Source organism: Lissotriton vulgaris, chromosome 9 (assembly GCF_964263255.1).
Source record: "Lissotriton vulgaris chromosome 9, aLisVul1.2, whole genome shotgun sequence".
Lineage (NCBI taxonomy): Eukaryota > Metazoa > Chordata > Amphibia > Caudata > Salamandridae > Lissotriton > Lissotriton vulgaris.
In genome coordinates this window covers 151,852,752-151,869,349 of record NC_141697.1, presented here as the reverse complement: position 1 = coordinate 151,869,349, position 16,598 = coordinate 151,852,752, and the positions used below count along the sequence as shown (strand labels likewise).

The following is a 16,598-nucleotide window of genomic DNA, read 5'->3' as shown; positions in this document are numbered from 1 at the left end:
TCCTCACACCTTCTGTTAACAGCCCTCTTTGTTTGTTAGTTATAGACAAGGCACTGGAAAAATATGATTGTGCCGCCGCAGCACACTCCTCTTTATTTATTTATTCACTTATAAAGCGCAGGCGAATCATCCCCAGGGGGATCTCTCGGCGCTTTGAGACACCAGGTACTTGGTACATCTAAAATAGCCATGTCTTTAGAAGTTTCTTGAAACTGGTTAGTTCACCACAGGCCAAATAATAGGTAGGTGCTCAAATGTTTGTTGGAGGCCACACCCATTTTCCCTGGCCCCACCCACTTCCTCCATTGGCGCCACCCAGCTACTCTATGGGCCCAACCCACATCGTCAAATGGCCCTGCTGAAAGTCAAATGTAATACCCGATCTGAATTTCAGCAGGAAAAACTTCCTCCAAGTAAGGTTTTGATAGGAATTAAATAACGTAATAAGCTGCCACTGGTCAGTGAAATGCCAAACAAATACTAGAAATTGGGATGTTTTGCTCTTTCTTGCCACATCACGAACCCTGCCCACTGACCAATCCTCAGGTTAGTCCTGCCCTCTGATTCTCTTTCCACTGTTCTCCTACTTTTTTCCCCACTTTGACCACTGGTTAGGCTTTAGCATGAAACATATTTAATGTGTCATTAGAATATCTGTTTTTACGCCAGGTTTTCTGACAACCATCGGCTGTTACCTCAAGTGAGATTTGAGAATCTGAGCTGGAGAGGGTGACATTCAACAGGTCAATTAAATGCAGGAGTCAGTGTTACGTCGCCGTGGCACAAAGAGGTTGCAAACCTGTCTTACCTCACATCTACTACCTACCATACCGAACATGCACACAGATCTGCAGGGAGTATATCTTACATATGTCCTGGGTGGCAGTTTTGTGTCAATGGAGCCCATTAGGGTTATGGGAGCTCTAGAAAGCACGTAAGATACTACAGCCTGTATGGGAGAGTGATCAAACACAGCTTTTGAAAGGCTTGAAATGCATAGTACCTTCTTTCTTTAAAAATACAGAGGCCTGTGTTGGTTTTGTTAATTTTCATTTTGGCTAAGTTTGCTTCCTTTTCTTCAAACCAGAAGCCATGGGTCTGGTGTGGCTGCAAGGCTTGGAAGAGTTCTTTTAAAACCAATTAACAGATAAAATACTCTCAAAGTGTCGTTTGCATGTGTATTCCTGTTATGTACATGTAGTTGTGTCGTGTAGCCTAGAGAGCCAGGCACAATGGATACTACTTCAATGATGTCACAGTCCCGGTATAAGTTTGTAACCAGCCTTAATATGTTCCTACATCTCTTAGAGTACAGACGCATGCTTCGAGAGGGAGCTGCATGAGAAGCAGCAATGCAGAGGCAACATTCTATCCCATGTGATTCCCATGATGACAACACACTGCCCCGCTGTCTGCCCACAGCGGCAGATGGCACGTGTGCAGTGTACTGAAACCATCAGCTGCATTTATAAGGACTCAGTCACTCCACAGACCAGTCTGCAGTGTTGCTGGCACAACTAGTCTTTTGACCTGCATGCATGAATATATATTAAGTACCACAGATCGGAGAAATTATAGAGGTGCCTGTGGCTGTGCATTTGGTTGCGCTCTCACTTCAGAGGTGACGATGGGCTGAATCAATGTCGAGCATCGCTGCTCCCCTATCAGCAGTTGGGGTGTCACAAAGGTGAAGGCTGCACCGATCCGTGTACCCCAGAACAAGAACCACTCACTGCATAAATAACCTGAGCCCTGAGGCTTGATGTTGGAAATGAATACACGTAAGTTACATTTCAATTTACAACACGTCACACACTGACACACATCATCTGAATACACAACCGAAACACTCCGCTATATTACACACCGGGGACAACGTTGTCAGACTCAGTTTACAAGTGTTACACACAATGGTGACGAAGCTCAAGAAAAAAAGCACCGTTGGTTGATTACTTACTGAATCACTCAGGTGGCAGGCTCTGCCTTTATGGAAGAACGAGGCCTGCTTAAAAAATAGTGCTCTCGTTGAGGCGCTGAACTTCCAGGGTGTGACTCATGCACTGCATGTGGCATGGAATTTTGAAAAAACGTTACGCACACGCACGCACGCTAGCGCGGCTGCCTCATTCCTTACAGAAACAAATCCAGCCCAAACGGTGCCCGCCCACTGGCAACAGTGAGCAGTCAGAAAATTGAGGCATGCGTTTATTATCAGCTGCAGGCTCAGCAGCACCAGCACTCTTCACCGGGGCTCAGGAGACAGTTTGAAAAGTAAATTCTACTAATTGTGACACATGAAGTGTAGACGAGTTGTTAATGCGAGGTGGGAGTGGGGCTGAGGTGTAGACCTGGCCCTTATAATTACTTGCCAATGCTAAGCACCGGAAAGCACTGGCACAAATTAAGCACTGCTCACAACTGATGAACTCCTAAATGAATTATAGATGTTAGGGGTCAATGCACTCATAGAACATCACACTGTTTTTATCCCAGCTAAAGGACCTTATAAATAATCACTTATTAGGATCCTGAAGGCTTTTTAACCTTGCACTTAGGTTTTAGTAAGAGCTCCGCTTACAAACAGCGTTGAGCCCACCTACTCACACTAGGTGCAATGGTTTAGGTTCCGATGATGAAGCATGTCACTGGTGGTACCAGTGGGTGAGGATCCTACTAACATATCCATTTGATGCAAGGGTTGCACCGATTCACCTGGGAGCAGATTCCTTTCCACTTTGATGTATATTGAGACTAGTTAATTTGACCTCTTAAAATGTTAGGAGTTCATCAGTTGTGAAGCTTTCCTTCACTTGTGTACTGACTGATGCATGTTTTACGCCATCCAAGACAAGTTTGTACTGAATTTGGAAAGTTGCAATATGTTACGGTTCTCGGATTTACGTGTATGTAAAACTCTTGTTTTTCAGAATCTGGTGAACTCCTTGCTGGCAGAAAGACTGAACAGTTCCAATTGGAAGGACAGGAGTGTGGCCTGTGGCACGCTTGCGCGCTTAAAGGGACATGCCACACAGGTGAGTCTTACCCCATATGGAACTGTATCGCGTTCTGAAAACCAGCCTCTGTTTATGAAGTTAAATATCTATGAAGCTCACAGCGAGACAGGAGTGCAAGTTCCAAATTCACTGATTTGACCTCACATCAGTGGGAAAGAAACATTGTTTATCACTGATGCTACGTCATAAAGAAAGTCCAGGCCAGGATGACAGCTTCGTGGGTGGGAGAAAGGCACAGACGGTGGTGGGGCTGAAACCAGATTTGTTTTTAAAAATCATTGGGGAGGGAAGGATAAATGCAGAGGGTGGTGACGGTGGGTAGCAGGGCACCTTGTATAGTTTTTAAAAAAATCTGAGGAGAGAATCTAATAATGAGGGTGTAGTGGGATGGTGGCATGGTGGCAGGATGGCAGGTATTCTTTTTGGATGAGGAGGGATGATCAGATGGTGGTGGGGAGGGAGGCAGCAGACCAGGTGTAACCAGGGACAGGGGATTGTGGCACGTGAGGCCATGTTGTGCCTGGCGCCACAAATCATTTACAGTTGAAAGCAAGGTCAGATGATTTGAGGGGTTATACATACGATAAACATTTAGCTATGTTATAGTATATGACGGGATTCTTTTTCGCCCTCGATCTGCTTGTCCATGTGATGCATCCCTCTTGTTCACTGTTATCCAGCTACAATTATATGCATTGGCGGCTGGCAGGGAACAAGGGTTCCAGTTGGACATTACTCAGTTTCTGACCCTACTTCGGTCAATTAAATCAGGCTTACGGCTCAATCCGCCCCCTCCATCAAAGTTTAACTTACCGGGCCAGATCTACTTCAAATGGTAGTCGTACTGCTTAACTACTCACTATGACAGGGATTCATCCCACTGACCTGGAAACATGCCATGGCCTTACTGCTTCTAAAAAACTCCAACCTTGACCCAAGCAAATAGTCTAATTCTAGATCAATTTCAATGCTGCCCATCTTCTCCAAGCTTTTGGAGAAGCATGTAAATTCACAGCTTACCACCTTTCTGGACGTTCAAAACTTCCAGCACCTATCGCAGTAGGGCTTTATGGCGGAACACAGAACCAAATCCATCCTCCTAGGAGTCACTGAACATCTGAGATGACTCCTTGATGAGAGCAATACAGCCGCACTGATTTTATTAGATCTCGACGGGGCTTTTGACATGGTTTTCCATTCCATGCTTCTAGAAAGGCTAACAACATTGGGACTTCAGGGCACAGCTTTAGCCTGTATGACATCACCCCTGAAAGGCAGTTCATTTCAAGTCTTCTCAGCCAGCGCTAGATCAGAGCCACATGCTGTGACCTCGGTTGTCCCCCATGGCTCTGCCCTAAGCACAATGCTCTTCATCATATATATTTGCCTTCTAGCAGACGTGGTGGAGAGTTGCGGACTTACCCTGTTCTCGTATGCAGATGACACACACCTTATTTTCTCTCTGTCCTATGCTTAGGGACACAGCACTGAATCTTAAAATCTGTGCTTGAGTGAGATCTCCACCTGGATGGTAAAACCCCTTAGTTATGGGGCCCCCTGCACTGGCTGGAAGCTCTTGGAGTCCTTCCAGAATTGTCCTCCAAGCTTAGGAACCGTAGCTTATGGTTAGATGAGAGGCTATCTATGAAGGTAACTAAGGTGACCTCCACATGCTTCGCAGAGCTGAGGTGGGTCAAAAAGATCATTAACATGATTCCACCGCCAGCCCATGGAAGAGTGTTCAATCTTTGATTCTTTCAAAATCGATTATGGGAACATCGTGTATCTGGGAGCAGATAAAGCCAGCATTTGACACTTACGAGTTGTCCAGAATGCCGCGGCAAGGCTACTTCATCGCCTCCCAAAGTGTGCTTTGGTGCCAAATCGTCTCCTTGAGCTCCACTGGTTGACTGTGATAAGTGGATATTATTGAAAGCCTTGTGTTATATACATAAGGCTAGATCTAAGACAAGCCCACAATATATTCAAGATCTGGGCATATGCTTTGATAATGCAACCTGTCTCTTTGTAAAGAGATCGGTCCTTTGCGTACCTAGGCCCAAAGTTATGCAATGATCTTCCAGAATTTTTTCGAAGTTGTACCTCCCTCACGGTGTTTAGCAAAAATGGGAAGACCTGGCAATTTTAAACATGATGGCTGATTCATCCTACCTTGATCCAGTGCTGGGAAACCCTTTGGGGTAGCTGAGCGCGTTACAAGACAAAATAATAAATAAATTAATAATAAATAGAAGTCCGGTCATGTGGTCATGTTTTACATGTACAGGTTTAAACTTGATATCTTATCTTGGACGTTTACACTCAACACACCTTTTGCCTGCATGCTTGTATGGATTAATGTTCCATGAAATCACTTTGCTTACATTTACACATTTTTGTAGGCACTTTATCAGAGCTTTAAACATTCTGTACGAAAGCTAAAGTTCTCTGAGCAAAATGTTGCGACAGCTTTGCAGGGTAGAATCAATAATGGCAGCCTGATCGGGACTTCGGCATGGCTACATGGGTGATGTTTATTATATAAATGGCAGCACTCCTTTTTTTAGTTAAAGGAGCATTTCACTGGCACTGTGAGGCCACCCCAGGCGGAATTGCAGCCCAGCTGATTCCTGTTTACCTCTTGTGAGGGATGATGCCCAGGCTCCCTTGATGACACTTACCCACAGGTAATGGGGAAGTTAGATCACCCTACAGGGGTTCTGGCAGATTCACCCACCCTAGGGACGCTAATAAGTAGCGCTAGGTAGGTATGCAAAATATTACAGTAATTATGTACAAGCATATATTCTCTGTAACAGCACAATGGTTGAATTATTTATCTTCTTCACCATTCTCGTAATGCTGTTCACACAATTCTGTTTCCTTCTATTGATTATTGCAGCACATGTATTTTACACAATAATCATAATGCTCTAATAAATATTGGAACACCATGCTGTGTCTTTCTTGTGTATCTCTTTGGGTATGCATGAGTTACCAAAAAAAATCTTTCTAGATCCATGATTTCCTTGGGGACTAAGAGCTGTCATGTTTTGAGGTTGCACATTCCACCTGTTACCTTGCAAGATTAGGGGCACAGATGGGGCATTATGAGCTAGCAGGACTAAGGCCAACGTATCCTGATGGTGTGTGTAAAATCAGTCTTTCACAGTTGTGATGTTTATGTTGTCTAACAAACGCACAGTTTTACTGAGAAAGCATAATCTGTATGACCGTTTCCTAAATCATACAGGGGTCAGGATTATGGATAAGGCAGGACTGGTCTATATGGCAATCAGGCAGGGGCTGAAGGGCTGCTCTGACAGAACAGTCTGTGGGCTATTTTGTAGCTGTTTGTGGGTCTGTTTTGTGGTCTGCTTAGCCCCAGTGTTTACTGTTGATTTCTCTGATATTAATATAAACATTGCCTTAAGCAAGGTCAAATCCATGACATTTTCCCTAAACACTTATACATCGTGTCTTTGCAAGTTCAAAACTGCCCCATTGTGCAAACATGGGCCACTTTTTAGATAGCTAATTTACTAATGGGGGGTCCCATTTATTTTGGTTCATGGGCCTAATTTCTGTATTGGTCTGACTCTGATTATGTGTTACGTGGCTTCATTTGGCCAACCTCTAGTTGGCTGTTTGTATGGGTGTGTAGCAGTAAAGCAACCCTTGTTTATTAAGGCGTGCAGTCCTCAGGGACAATCACTTTTAAGTACTCGGGTGCAAATTTCAACTTTTGGACGTTTCTTGATATGGTTCTCTAAGAGTTTACAAAAGGCTGTGCAAACTTGAAGGCATTTACAGAAATGGCCACTGAATCCCTTGAAAATGGCAGCACCTAACTTTTATTTGTGGATCCGTATCATTGACGTTTGATTTGATTATTTTAGGTTTTTGATTGAAAGAGTTGAAAGCGTACTCACGGTGTTTCAGGTTTAGTTTATGAAATGTAAAGGATGTGCAGAAACAATGATGACTGCCAATTTTAACAGTGTGTTTTAACTCCTTTTGCAGGATGTGAAAAACAAGCTTGTTCACCTTCTCTGGAACGACTGGAGCGGAGCGGTGCGTCAAGCAGCTGCCCATGCACTTGGTCACCTTGGGCTCGGAATTGCAGTCCATAATCAACTGAGGTGAGGAGTGCTTACAGCGGGCTCAGTTTGGCTTTCATTATATTCTGGCCAAAAAAATACAGTGTTTCACAATTGATTGTGCCTAATACAGGAAGAGCCAAGTTTTCATTTTGTTCCTAAATGTTGGGTGTAATGGACAAACCCAGGTTTTCAAAGGACAGCCACTTTAAGGAGGCTGAAATAATGAAGACTTCAGGCCTAAACGAAAGTAAGTCTGATTTTATTACAAGACACGGAGGCTCCTATTATGCAGTCTTTTGTTGCTTTTATCAAACAGTAGCCAAGCAGGAACTACGTTTCCCAAAATATGAAGAACAGAAAACTACAGAATGACATCATAAAGTCCAGACCAATGAGATGTCAAGTATACCCATAATTATGTTAACTGCAAACAACAAGACCTCTTTTCTTGCTCCTTGCAGTCAAGATAAGTACCTGAGTTCATTCGTCTATAATTACTCTCTAGCCTCTTAGCAGCTATGGAACGTCCAGCTCCAGTGCTGAACGTTCCATTGCGCAGGTGAGGTTCGAACGGCCGACGGCAGCACTCCTGAGGTAGTGGTGCCGTCGGCCGTTGGAATAGGCGCAGCACCTAAGAGGTTATTCATGGTTTTTCTGTGTATTTAATTGTATTGATCTGTTTTAAGTAATTTCCTCTGTGCGCGTGTAGCACGCCCACACATTGCCTTTTCAGCGGTCTTCCGTTTTCCTTTAACAGTCTTACTGTCCATCCCACATGTCTGTCAGCTGTTTCTTCAGCTGTTGGTGCACCACGTTCTGACGCCTGTCAGATGTTGTTCCCAGCCATTCGTGTTCTGCGCTTTGATGCGCTTGTTTTTTTCTTCAGCAGTGCCTTCAATCTCGCTTCCCCGGCTGCCTTTGAATATCAGCTGGCTATTCCTTCTTCGTTGGGGACTTTCATTTGCTCTGTCCTCCTGGTGTGTGTTTCTTGTTGTCGCCGCCTTTTGCCTGTAAGTTTAATTGCGGTTACTCCTGTCCTCCACACGCCCCCTCTTTTTCTCTGCTAGTAGTAACCATTTTTTTCCAGAAATTATTTTCTGTTTCTCTTCTAGACACTGTTTTTCCTTTGTCTTATGTCTGAAGAAGAGGATTAATAAGACCACAAGTAGGACCCAAAGGAGAGTAACTTAGAACATTTCCCTACCTATCTAATCTTGAGACTCACTAAAGATATGTTCTACCCCTACAAAAAACTACATGGTGCGATTAGGAACTAGTGTCAGTGGGAACTCAACAACTGGAAGTTCTCGTATTCCTCATCGACACCTCCCGCTCGATTCTCCAACTTCCTCCTCACATGGTATCATTCCCTCTTGCTTTCGACTCTCACCCTTGGATCTCTCCCTCGGTTAGTATTCCTTTTGACTTCTTCTATTGAAGCCATTTTTCAGGGCCCTCTTCATTATCGGGCCTTTTAGTGATTAAAATGTTGTCACCTTCGCAGGACTCAGACTCCATTTTTCTCGATCAAGAGTCCAAAGAAGAACTTCTTTGGTGGCTTCAACATCTAGACGCCTGCAATGGGAGAACAATTTTCTCTGCCGCCCCCGATCTTGTATTAGAATCCGATGCAAGTCGACCAGGTTGGGGCGCAAGATGTGGACAGTTCTCGACTGGAGGCGTTTGGTCTCGGAAGGAGTCCTTCTTGCATATCAACAGTTTAGAGATGCTTGCAGGTTCCTTTGCAATCCAGTCCTTTCCCAAAAACAGAGTAAGTTGCACCATTCTTCTTCACATGGACAATCTGCGGTCAGATATATCAGCCATCTCGGAGGTACAAGATCAAAGATTCACGCAGATCTTTCCAGACACCTCTGGGATGATCGCCTGGAGGATTTCGGACCTTTCTGGAGAACCCCAGGGATTTCAGAAGAAGCTATCCAATTCATTCAACAATCATGGGCGCCTCATACCTCGAAGGTTTATAAATCAGCCTGGCTCATCTGGTGTAGCTGGTGTATGGACAGGAATTCAGATCCCGTTTCAGCTGATGTCACACTAGTGGTCAATTACCATTAATACATATTGATCCGCTATTTCTGCAGAACATCTCCATGTGGGTGGGAGACTTGATGGTGAACATCCTTTGGTCGGTCGCCTGTTGAAAGGGGTACGGCACACAAAACCTCCTGTTCCCAGATACAATTCCATGTGGGATGTCAACCTGGTTCTTCAGTTCTTGATTGCATGGCCACATAATGTCTTACTCTCGCTAAAACAACTTTCTGCTAAACTTACTATACTTCTTTGCTTAATCTATTTGAAGCTTGTTTCTGACGTGAAAGCTCTGGAGGGGTCTTCTTTCCATATTTCCTCTCTGGGTGTCACTTTTCAAGTTTACAGACATACTAAAATTAATTTAGCCTCTGTTCTCTACCCCGTTATTCCTTCTCAACCTAAATTGTGTGTTGCTAATTGTTTGAAGACTTATGTGTCTCGAACTGCAGATCTAAGATCTTCGTCTTCTCACCAGTTACTCATCTCCTTTCAAAAACTCATAAGCTTGCACCTTCTCCAACCTTGTCTCATTGGATCAAATGGATTATGTCTCTCACTGGGATTGACATTTCTTCTTTTAGTGCCCATTTGGCCAGAGGAGTCATTGCATAATAGGAGCCTCCATGTCTGGTAATAAAATTCAGATTTTCCAAGCCTTGGTGTCAAAAAGGCTAGATTTTATTCGGAAGCGAGTATTATCCCTCCTCAATATGTTTTAACCCTCCCTTTTCTTTCACGTTTCGTACTCCTTCCTCTGGTACTTCCACTTGATCGGTATGGAACTTCTGCTCATTTCAGGGCCAGGATTCTCTCCCTGGATATCTCTCTACGTGTGACCACCTATCTACTCCTAATTTTTTTAGACTGTTTTTTGGACATTACTGTTATGTCATTTATTATATTGTCAGGGTTTTCCTCCTCTGTTCCACCTGTTTAACTTATCGCACCAAGAAAAGACTTGTTGTTCGCAGTCAACATAATTATGGGTTCACTCAACATCTCTTTGGGCTGCCCTTTATGATGTCCTTCTGTAGTATTCTTTTCTTCATGTTTTGGGAAACGTAGTTCTTGCCTGACGGCTGTTTAATAAAAACAAGAAAAGGCTGCATAATACCCACCTCTGTGTCTTTAATAAAATCGAGCCTTTTTGACACCAAGGATAAGAAAATCTAATTCTAATTTAACGTTTGTTAATATTTAAACCGCATACTACGTGGACAGGCCAAAAGGGCTAGTTCTATGAAAGGAATATACTTTTCTTGAAATGGAAAGCTTATCATGTACATCGTCACACTTTTTGAATGTATTTATTGTATGTTTAAAGGTAGAGGGCCCCACAACGGCGTACTGCTACTGGGCCACACAATTGCGCAGCAGTGCATGCGCACCATGTTTTTTTCTTTTAGTTTGGTAAAATACCCATTTGCCTTCTCAGAACAGTAACACTTTTTTTTAAATGCCAAATTGGTTGCCAGGGCATCACTAAGCACGCAGACTCACTGCTTTCCATCTTGAAATCAAAATAGCCAGCTAGGCATGCACATGCGTGCATATGTGGCGTCACTGGACGGCAAGTTGGACCGGATTATTGCATAAAAAAAGATAAATCATTCCAAAATAGCTGCCCATGCATGCATTTTGAAGCACCAGCAGCCATTTTGGATGTATTTGTGGCTTTTTTTTTAATGCCAATGCAAATAAGCATTAGCACAGCTAGTAGAGGCAAATTGCCTTTTAAATGTATTTATCTAATGCTTGTATGCAAAGTAGTTGAGTAGTAAAAGTGGTGCAGTACCTGCCAAATTGAATTCCAGGGCGTCACTAAGCATGAAGATGCACAGACTGCCATCTTGAAATCTAAGTGTCTACTTAGGCATGCGCATGCGTTCAAATGATTATGACGCACTGGAGGGCATGTTGGAACAGATTTTTTCATCAAAAAAAGAAAAGTAATTTCAAGCTGGCTCCCCATGCATGTATCTTGAAGCACGAGCAGCTGTTTTGAAATTTCCTTAGCTTTTTCCCAAGGCCAGTGCAAATGAGCATTAGCTCAGCCAGTAGCTCGCAAATTGCCTTTTAATTTTACCATATTGTGCAGAGCTACCTACTATGGGAGTACGTCCTTGTGTCATATTTGCTCCTTAAGTGCAGTGTGCATGCAGACACCTCCAGTCTGGTAAGCTCAAAACCTGGGTTGCCCCCAGACTCTGAAACTAATAGAATAACTGCGAAGTCCGCATAAATTGCACTTGCTGATTGTAAGATTGCACATATTGGAAAATGTGGTCTGTTTGAGCTATGTAACATTTTCCCACAAATGTTTCTCGCCAAGGTATTGTCCTACAAGCAGAACACCTGCCTTCAACGATACCTTCATATGTAGTCAAGTACTGTTGGCATACTGGTTAAGAGAGATCCTTTGGTTGCATCTACACATGTCTACTATTTAAGTCTTCAACAGGAATAAGGGGAACCTCTATTTTGACCTATATATCATTACATCTGAGCATTTAAGTCTGATCGAAATTACATGTAGGATGCAGCAAGAAACATGAAATCATTCACTTAGACTTTATATTTTTTCTTTCATTTATTTTCTATCAACTTCATATCAATTTTATTTTTCTCATTTTTCAGTAATATATTTTATCAAAATTGTGATATAATGACATGGTGACATATGTACAAGGAATTTAAAATACAGGATTAAGTCATTTCTTAGCAGGAACCCCTACACAATACATGTATATAAACTGTCACTCAAACCTTCTTTCATGCAAACTCACTTTAGCATTCTAACTATACTAACAACACTAACACAACATACACAGTGAGATAAGTGGAAAACATATAAAGTGTCCTTTCATAGACTTCTCAGAGTAAAAATGAACCAGTGGTTTAAATTTTCCTCCTTTCGTTTCTTTCTTCAGGGATTGATTTTATTTTGTATGAGGGTCTCTGGTGCGAACTGCCTACGTACGTTTCGGTGGTATCATTGCTTTACTTCACCTTCCTCAGGGCCAACATGAAACTGGACAACAGACAGGTACATGCATACTATGAAAACCAGGGGTTTCTCATAATCTGTGTCTTTAAAGTTTCTTTCCAGACACTAATGGCGATGTACTTTTCTGGGCGCCTATATGTTGACTCAGTAGGCAGGTTTATGGTCCCCAGCTCTTGTGGTCCACGGTTTGCACCTATGCTTTAATGTTTGTATAAAGTGCTTTTTGGAGCCTGCACCAGGTTAGTCGGTGCTGCTATGTGGACCTGTGGCCATCCAATGATTCGTCTCCAGGGGGGCGCCTCCGGCCGATGTCACTGCCACTGACTGTCAGTGGCACTGACTCCTGCCGATGTCACTGCCACTGACTGTCAGTGGCAGTGACATCGGCCGGAGGCGCCCCCCCGGAGACGAATCATTGGATGGCCACAGGTCCACATAGAAGCACCGACTAACCTGGTGCAGGCTCCAAAAAGCACTTTATACAAACATTAAAGCATAGGTGCAAACCGTGGACCACAAGAGCTGGGGACCATAAACCTGCCTACTGAGTCAACATAAAGGCGCCCAGAAAAGTACATCGCCATTAGTGTCTGGAAAGAAACTTTAAACACACAGATTATGAGAAACCCCTGGTTTTAATAGTATCGATGTACCTGTCTGTTGTCCAGTTTCATGTTGGCCCTGAGGAAGGTGAAGTAAAGCAATGATACCACCGAAACGTACGTAGGCAGTTCGCACCAGAGACCCTCATACAAAATAAAATCAATCCCTGAAGAAAGAAACGAAAGGAGGAAAATTTAAACCACTGGTTCATTTTTACTCTGAGAAGTCTATGAAAGGACACTTTATATGTTTTCCACTTATCTCACTGTGTATGTTGTGTTAGTGTTGTTAGTATAGTTAGAATGTTAAAGTGAGTTTGCATGAATGAAGGTTTGAGTGACAGTTTATATACATGTATTGTGTAGGGGTTCCTGCTAAGAAATGACTTAACCCTGTATTTTAAATTCCTTGTACATATGTCACCATGTCATTATATCACTATTTTGATAAAATATATTACTAAAAAATGAGAAAAATAAAATTGATATGAAGTTGATAGAAAATAAATGAAAGAAAAAATATAAAGTCTAAGTGAATGATTTCATGTTTCTTGCTGCATCCTACATGTAATTTCGATCAGACTTAAATGCTCAGATGTAATGATATATAGGTCAGAATAGAGGTTCCCCTTATTCTTGTTGTTGGTTTGCCACTCCCTCCTCTAGACCTTAAAGTACCATAGGGAGTACCCTTGCTACCCTTACTATTTAAGTCTTGCCACTCTGCATTAATGCTTGCGCTGTTGGTTCCTAGAGATATTGTTTTCTACAAGGGGCCTGTAGCCCATCCACTGCTTACCATTCATAGGCTACATTATCACTCTTGATGCTGTGTTATTGGACAGTGCATGACGGCTTCACTTCCTCTTCTTTCGTGTGGATCATGGACAAAGCTCTGATTGCTTCATCTTGATTAGTGTCCTTCTGCTGTACGCACTATGATTGAGATATTATTTTTCTTTCTTTCTCCTATTGTGTTCTACCTCTCATCTGTCTAGGTCTTCTGTCCTTGAGGGTTTCCCTTATTTTGGTTTTCCCAAGGGTGATGCGGTTCTGGAGAGTGGTGCCGTCTTTAAGTCACCCTTTCATCAAAGATCAAGTACCGTGGATGTACCTTGTTTCGTCTCCCAGCCCGCCACTGTGCTCAGACATGCATGCGTGAAAAGGCAGGGGTGTATTCAAAAAGCACAGACGAAAGTCCCAGACCTGAACGGGCTCATAGCACTGGCCAAAACATGTTGGCAGGAATATAAGAGGTTTAATTGGAAAAGTACATTCAATAAGAAACCCTCCAAATATTTTTGTATCCATGCCCCAGGTACCTTATGAATAAAGGAATCCTCTGGGTATACCTGTAGGTATTTTTAATACTATATCTTTCTTCTGGATCCCTGCTTATCCAGTTTGATTTAATCTAAGAACTCCTATCTATCTTTCGTTTAGTCCGCCCATGTGGAACCAACATGCCAGGGTGTACCATCTAATTCAATATCTTTGGATCCCCAAGAGGCATAAGAAAGGACCTTCTCATTATAGGATTCGCTTTCTTCCTTCTCCTTTTTCTTCAAATAATCCAGTTGCTTTCATGTGTGATGATTAACAGCTCTAAGATATCATATCAGTGGTAGATAAAATATCAGCCCTACCTCGCTTGACATGGTAAATGCTCTTTGCAAAGATGTGAATGCCCTTACTCAATGCTTCCAAACACTTGGTAGTGAGTTAGGTGCCCGTCCCTGAATTTTATTTACTATGGTAACTGCGATGTGGCTGACTCTGGTGATGCTCTTTGAAAAGGAGTAGATAATGAATAACATCTTTCAGAAACATTGACTCATGGCAACACATAGCTGAACTCAAAGAACTCCACTTTAGGAATGATTTTCTGGTTCAACCCACCACTCGTCTGGCTAAAAAATTCCAATCAATTAGTGACTAGGGGACTGATTTAGATCTTGGTGGAACTGGGCCTGTCGTCACTTTTTCGACTCTTTCACCACCCGCCTAGTTGGTGGTCTGTCCACTCTACTTAGATGTTGGCGGGTCTGTGGACGAAAGGCCATCCGAGTCCTGCCGAATCCACCAGGAATCAACACCCAGGTCAACGACAACATAGGCAGAAGCGTCTGTTGGCTGAAATCCAGCCAAGATTACCGCTGCACAAAGCACGATGTACCTTTCTGTTGAGGAAACTGTGGCGAGAATACCTCCTACTTTGAGTTGGTGGAATCGAAGAAACTGAGGTACATACTTTTTTTGCATTTTTCTTATTTCTGTTTTTGTCCTGAACCCCTATTGTCCAGGTCCTTCCTTTACTGAATCTTCTTCATCACTCTGTTGTCACCAGGATCTAAGGTGAGCATCTTTTACACTTGTCTTACTATGAATTGTGTGTTGACAATTGTCTTGGGCTTGTGTATTTTAACATTGCTTTTACATGCATTGTATTTATGTGTAATTCATTAGTGTTCACTTTACAACTTATCATGAAAAAATGAACACACCTATAGTGACACTTACAAAATATATATGTATGCTGTTGGGGTGGTTGTGGGTGTTGTGCTTGTGGTGCATATGGGTGTGCATTCAAAGTGCATGTGTGTGGTTAGTGTGCAATGCCATATGTAAAATAAAAGGGGCATTACACGTTACCTACATCTGTTTTAGAAATAAACACAACATATATTGTAGTGTGGGCTGGGATTTGTTTGCGCACATTGCTATGTTAGCATAGGCTTATGGGGGCGTGGCTTGGATGCCGAGGAGGTAGGCAGCGTGAGCTCGGTGCTCCGCGCCCGATCCTGAAAAATATCCTGAATATTTGGTCGGACCCCGACGAAACTGATATAATCCGATACTGGAAGGTGCCAGGGAGGGTCCGGCGCCGACGGCGGACGACTCGAGACCGATCCCAGCCCGGTATCTGAATCTGAAAGCCGGACTCAGGCGTGAAGTTATCGAGCTAAGATGGCGGCGGTGGCATGAGGCACGGAGACGACGGAGTCGCAGGGCCGGAGCCACTTTAAGGGCTGCTACTTTTCTCCGATAAGAGGTGTTGGCGGCTGCATCGGACCTCTCTCGGGGTGTTGGAGTGGACCATTCGAGGGCCACCGGCTGTGGATGGGACCGGAACCCTTGATAGTGGCGGCGACAACGTGGCGACAACCCAGTGACGATGACCCCGGATCTCTGAGCACGACTGGCGCCAGCTGGATTAGCGGTCGGTCGAAAACCCTGATTCCGAGAGGCAGCCTTGGCCCCGGAGACTAGAGTGGTGCCCAAGGCGTGGAACGCGGCGGGCCTTTCCACTACTGTTACGGGGGGACCTTCCTAGGGGCGAGGCCCAGCGAAGTGCGGAGCGGGAGCAGAAGCAGCTTTGGAGGCCACCACTCTTTCCAGCCCAGATGGGGAAGCCGAAAGGGAAGGGGGATGGTGCGACCGACACCGAAGCCAGGGAAGGAGCGGATCGTGACCTGTCGGCGCTGCAGCGTATGCAGGACCGTATCCTGGAGGCCATCGCCACCACCAAGGACGCCTTGCAGCAGGACATAGCCCAGGTGGCGACAGGCTTGGGACTCCTGAAAGCTGACCACGATAAGCTCAAGGACAGGGTGAAGTCCGTGGAAATCACGGTTCAGGAATTAGCCCCGAGCCATGCAGCGGTGAAGGCGCAGGTGGCGGATGTGATGGATCGTCTGAGGGTGCTGGAACGGAGGGCCGAGGACGCGGAAAACCGGAATAGGCGCAATAACGTACGCCTTGTAGGCCTGCCGGAAAAAATCGAAGGAGACGATATGGTGGGCTATCTTGACAA

General features: G+C 43.9%; 1 protein-coding gene across 2 annotated transcripts in view; it reads left to right on the top strand.

Annotated features, from left to right (window-relative positions):
- The window catches only part of HEATR4 (HEAT repeat containing 4), a 344,851-nt gene that overhangs the window by 191,786 nt on the left and 136,467 nt on the right, over positions 1–16,598 (top strand). For both annotated transcript variants that reach the window (XM_086937243.1, XM_086937244.1), the window contains exons 9-10: positions 2,928–3,032; positions 7,038–7,156. In XM_086937243.1, coding sequence (XP_086793369.1) covers positions 2,928–3,032; positions 7,038–7,156 — 224 coding nt within the window. The remainder of the gene's footprint in view (positions 1–2,927; positions 3,033–7,037; positions 7,157–16,598) is intronic.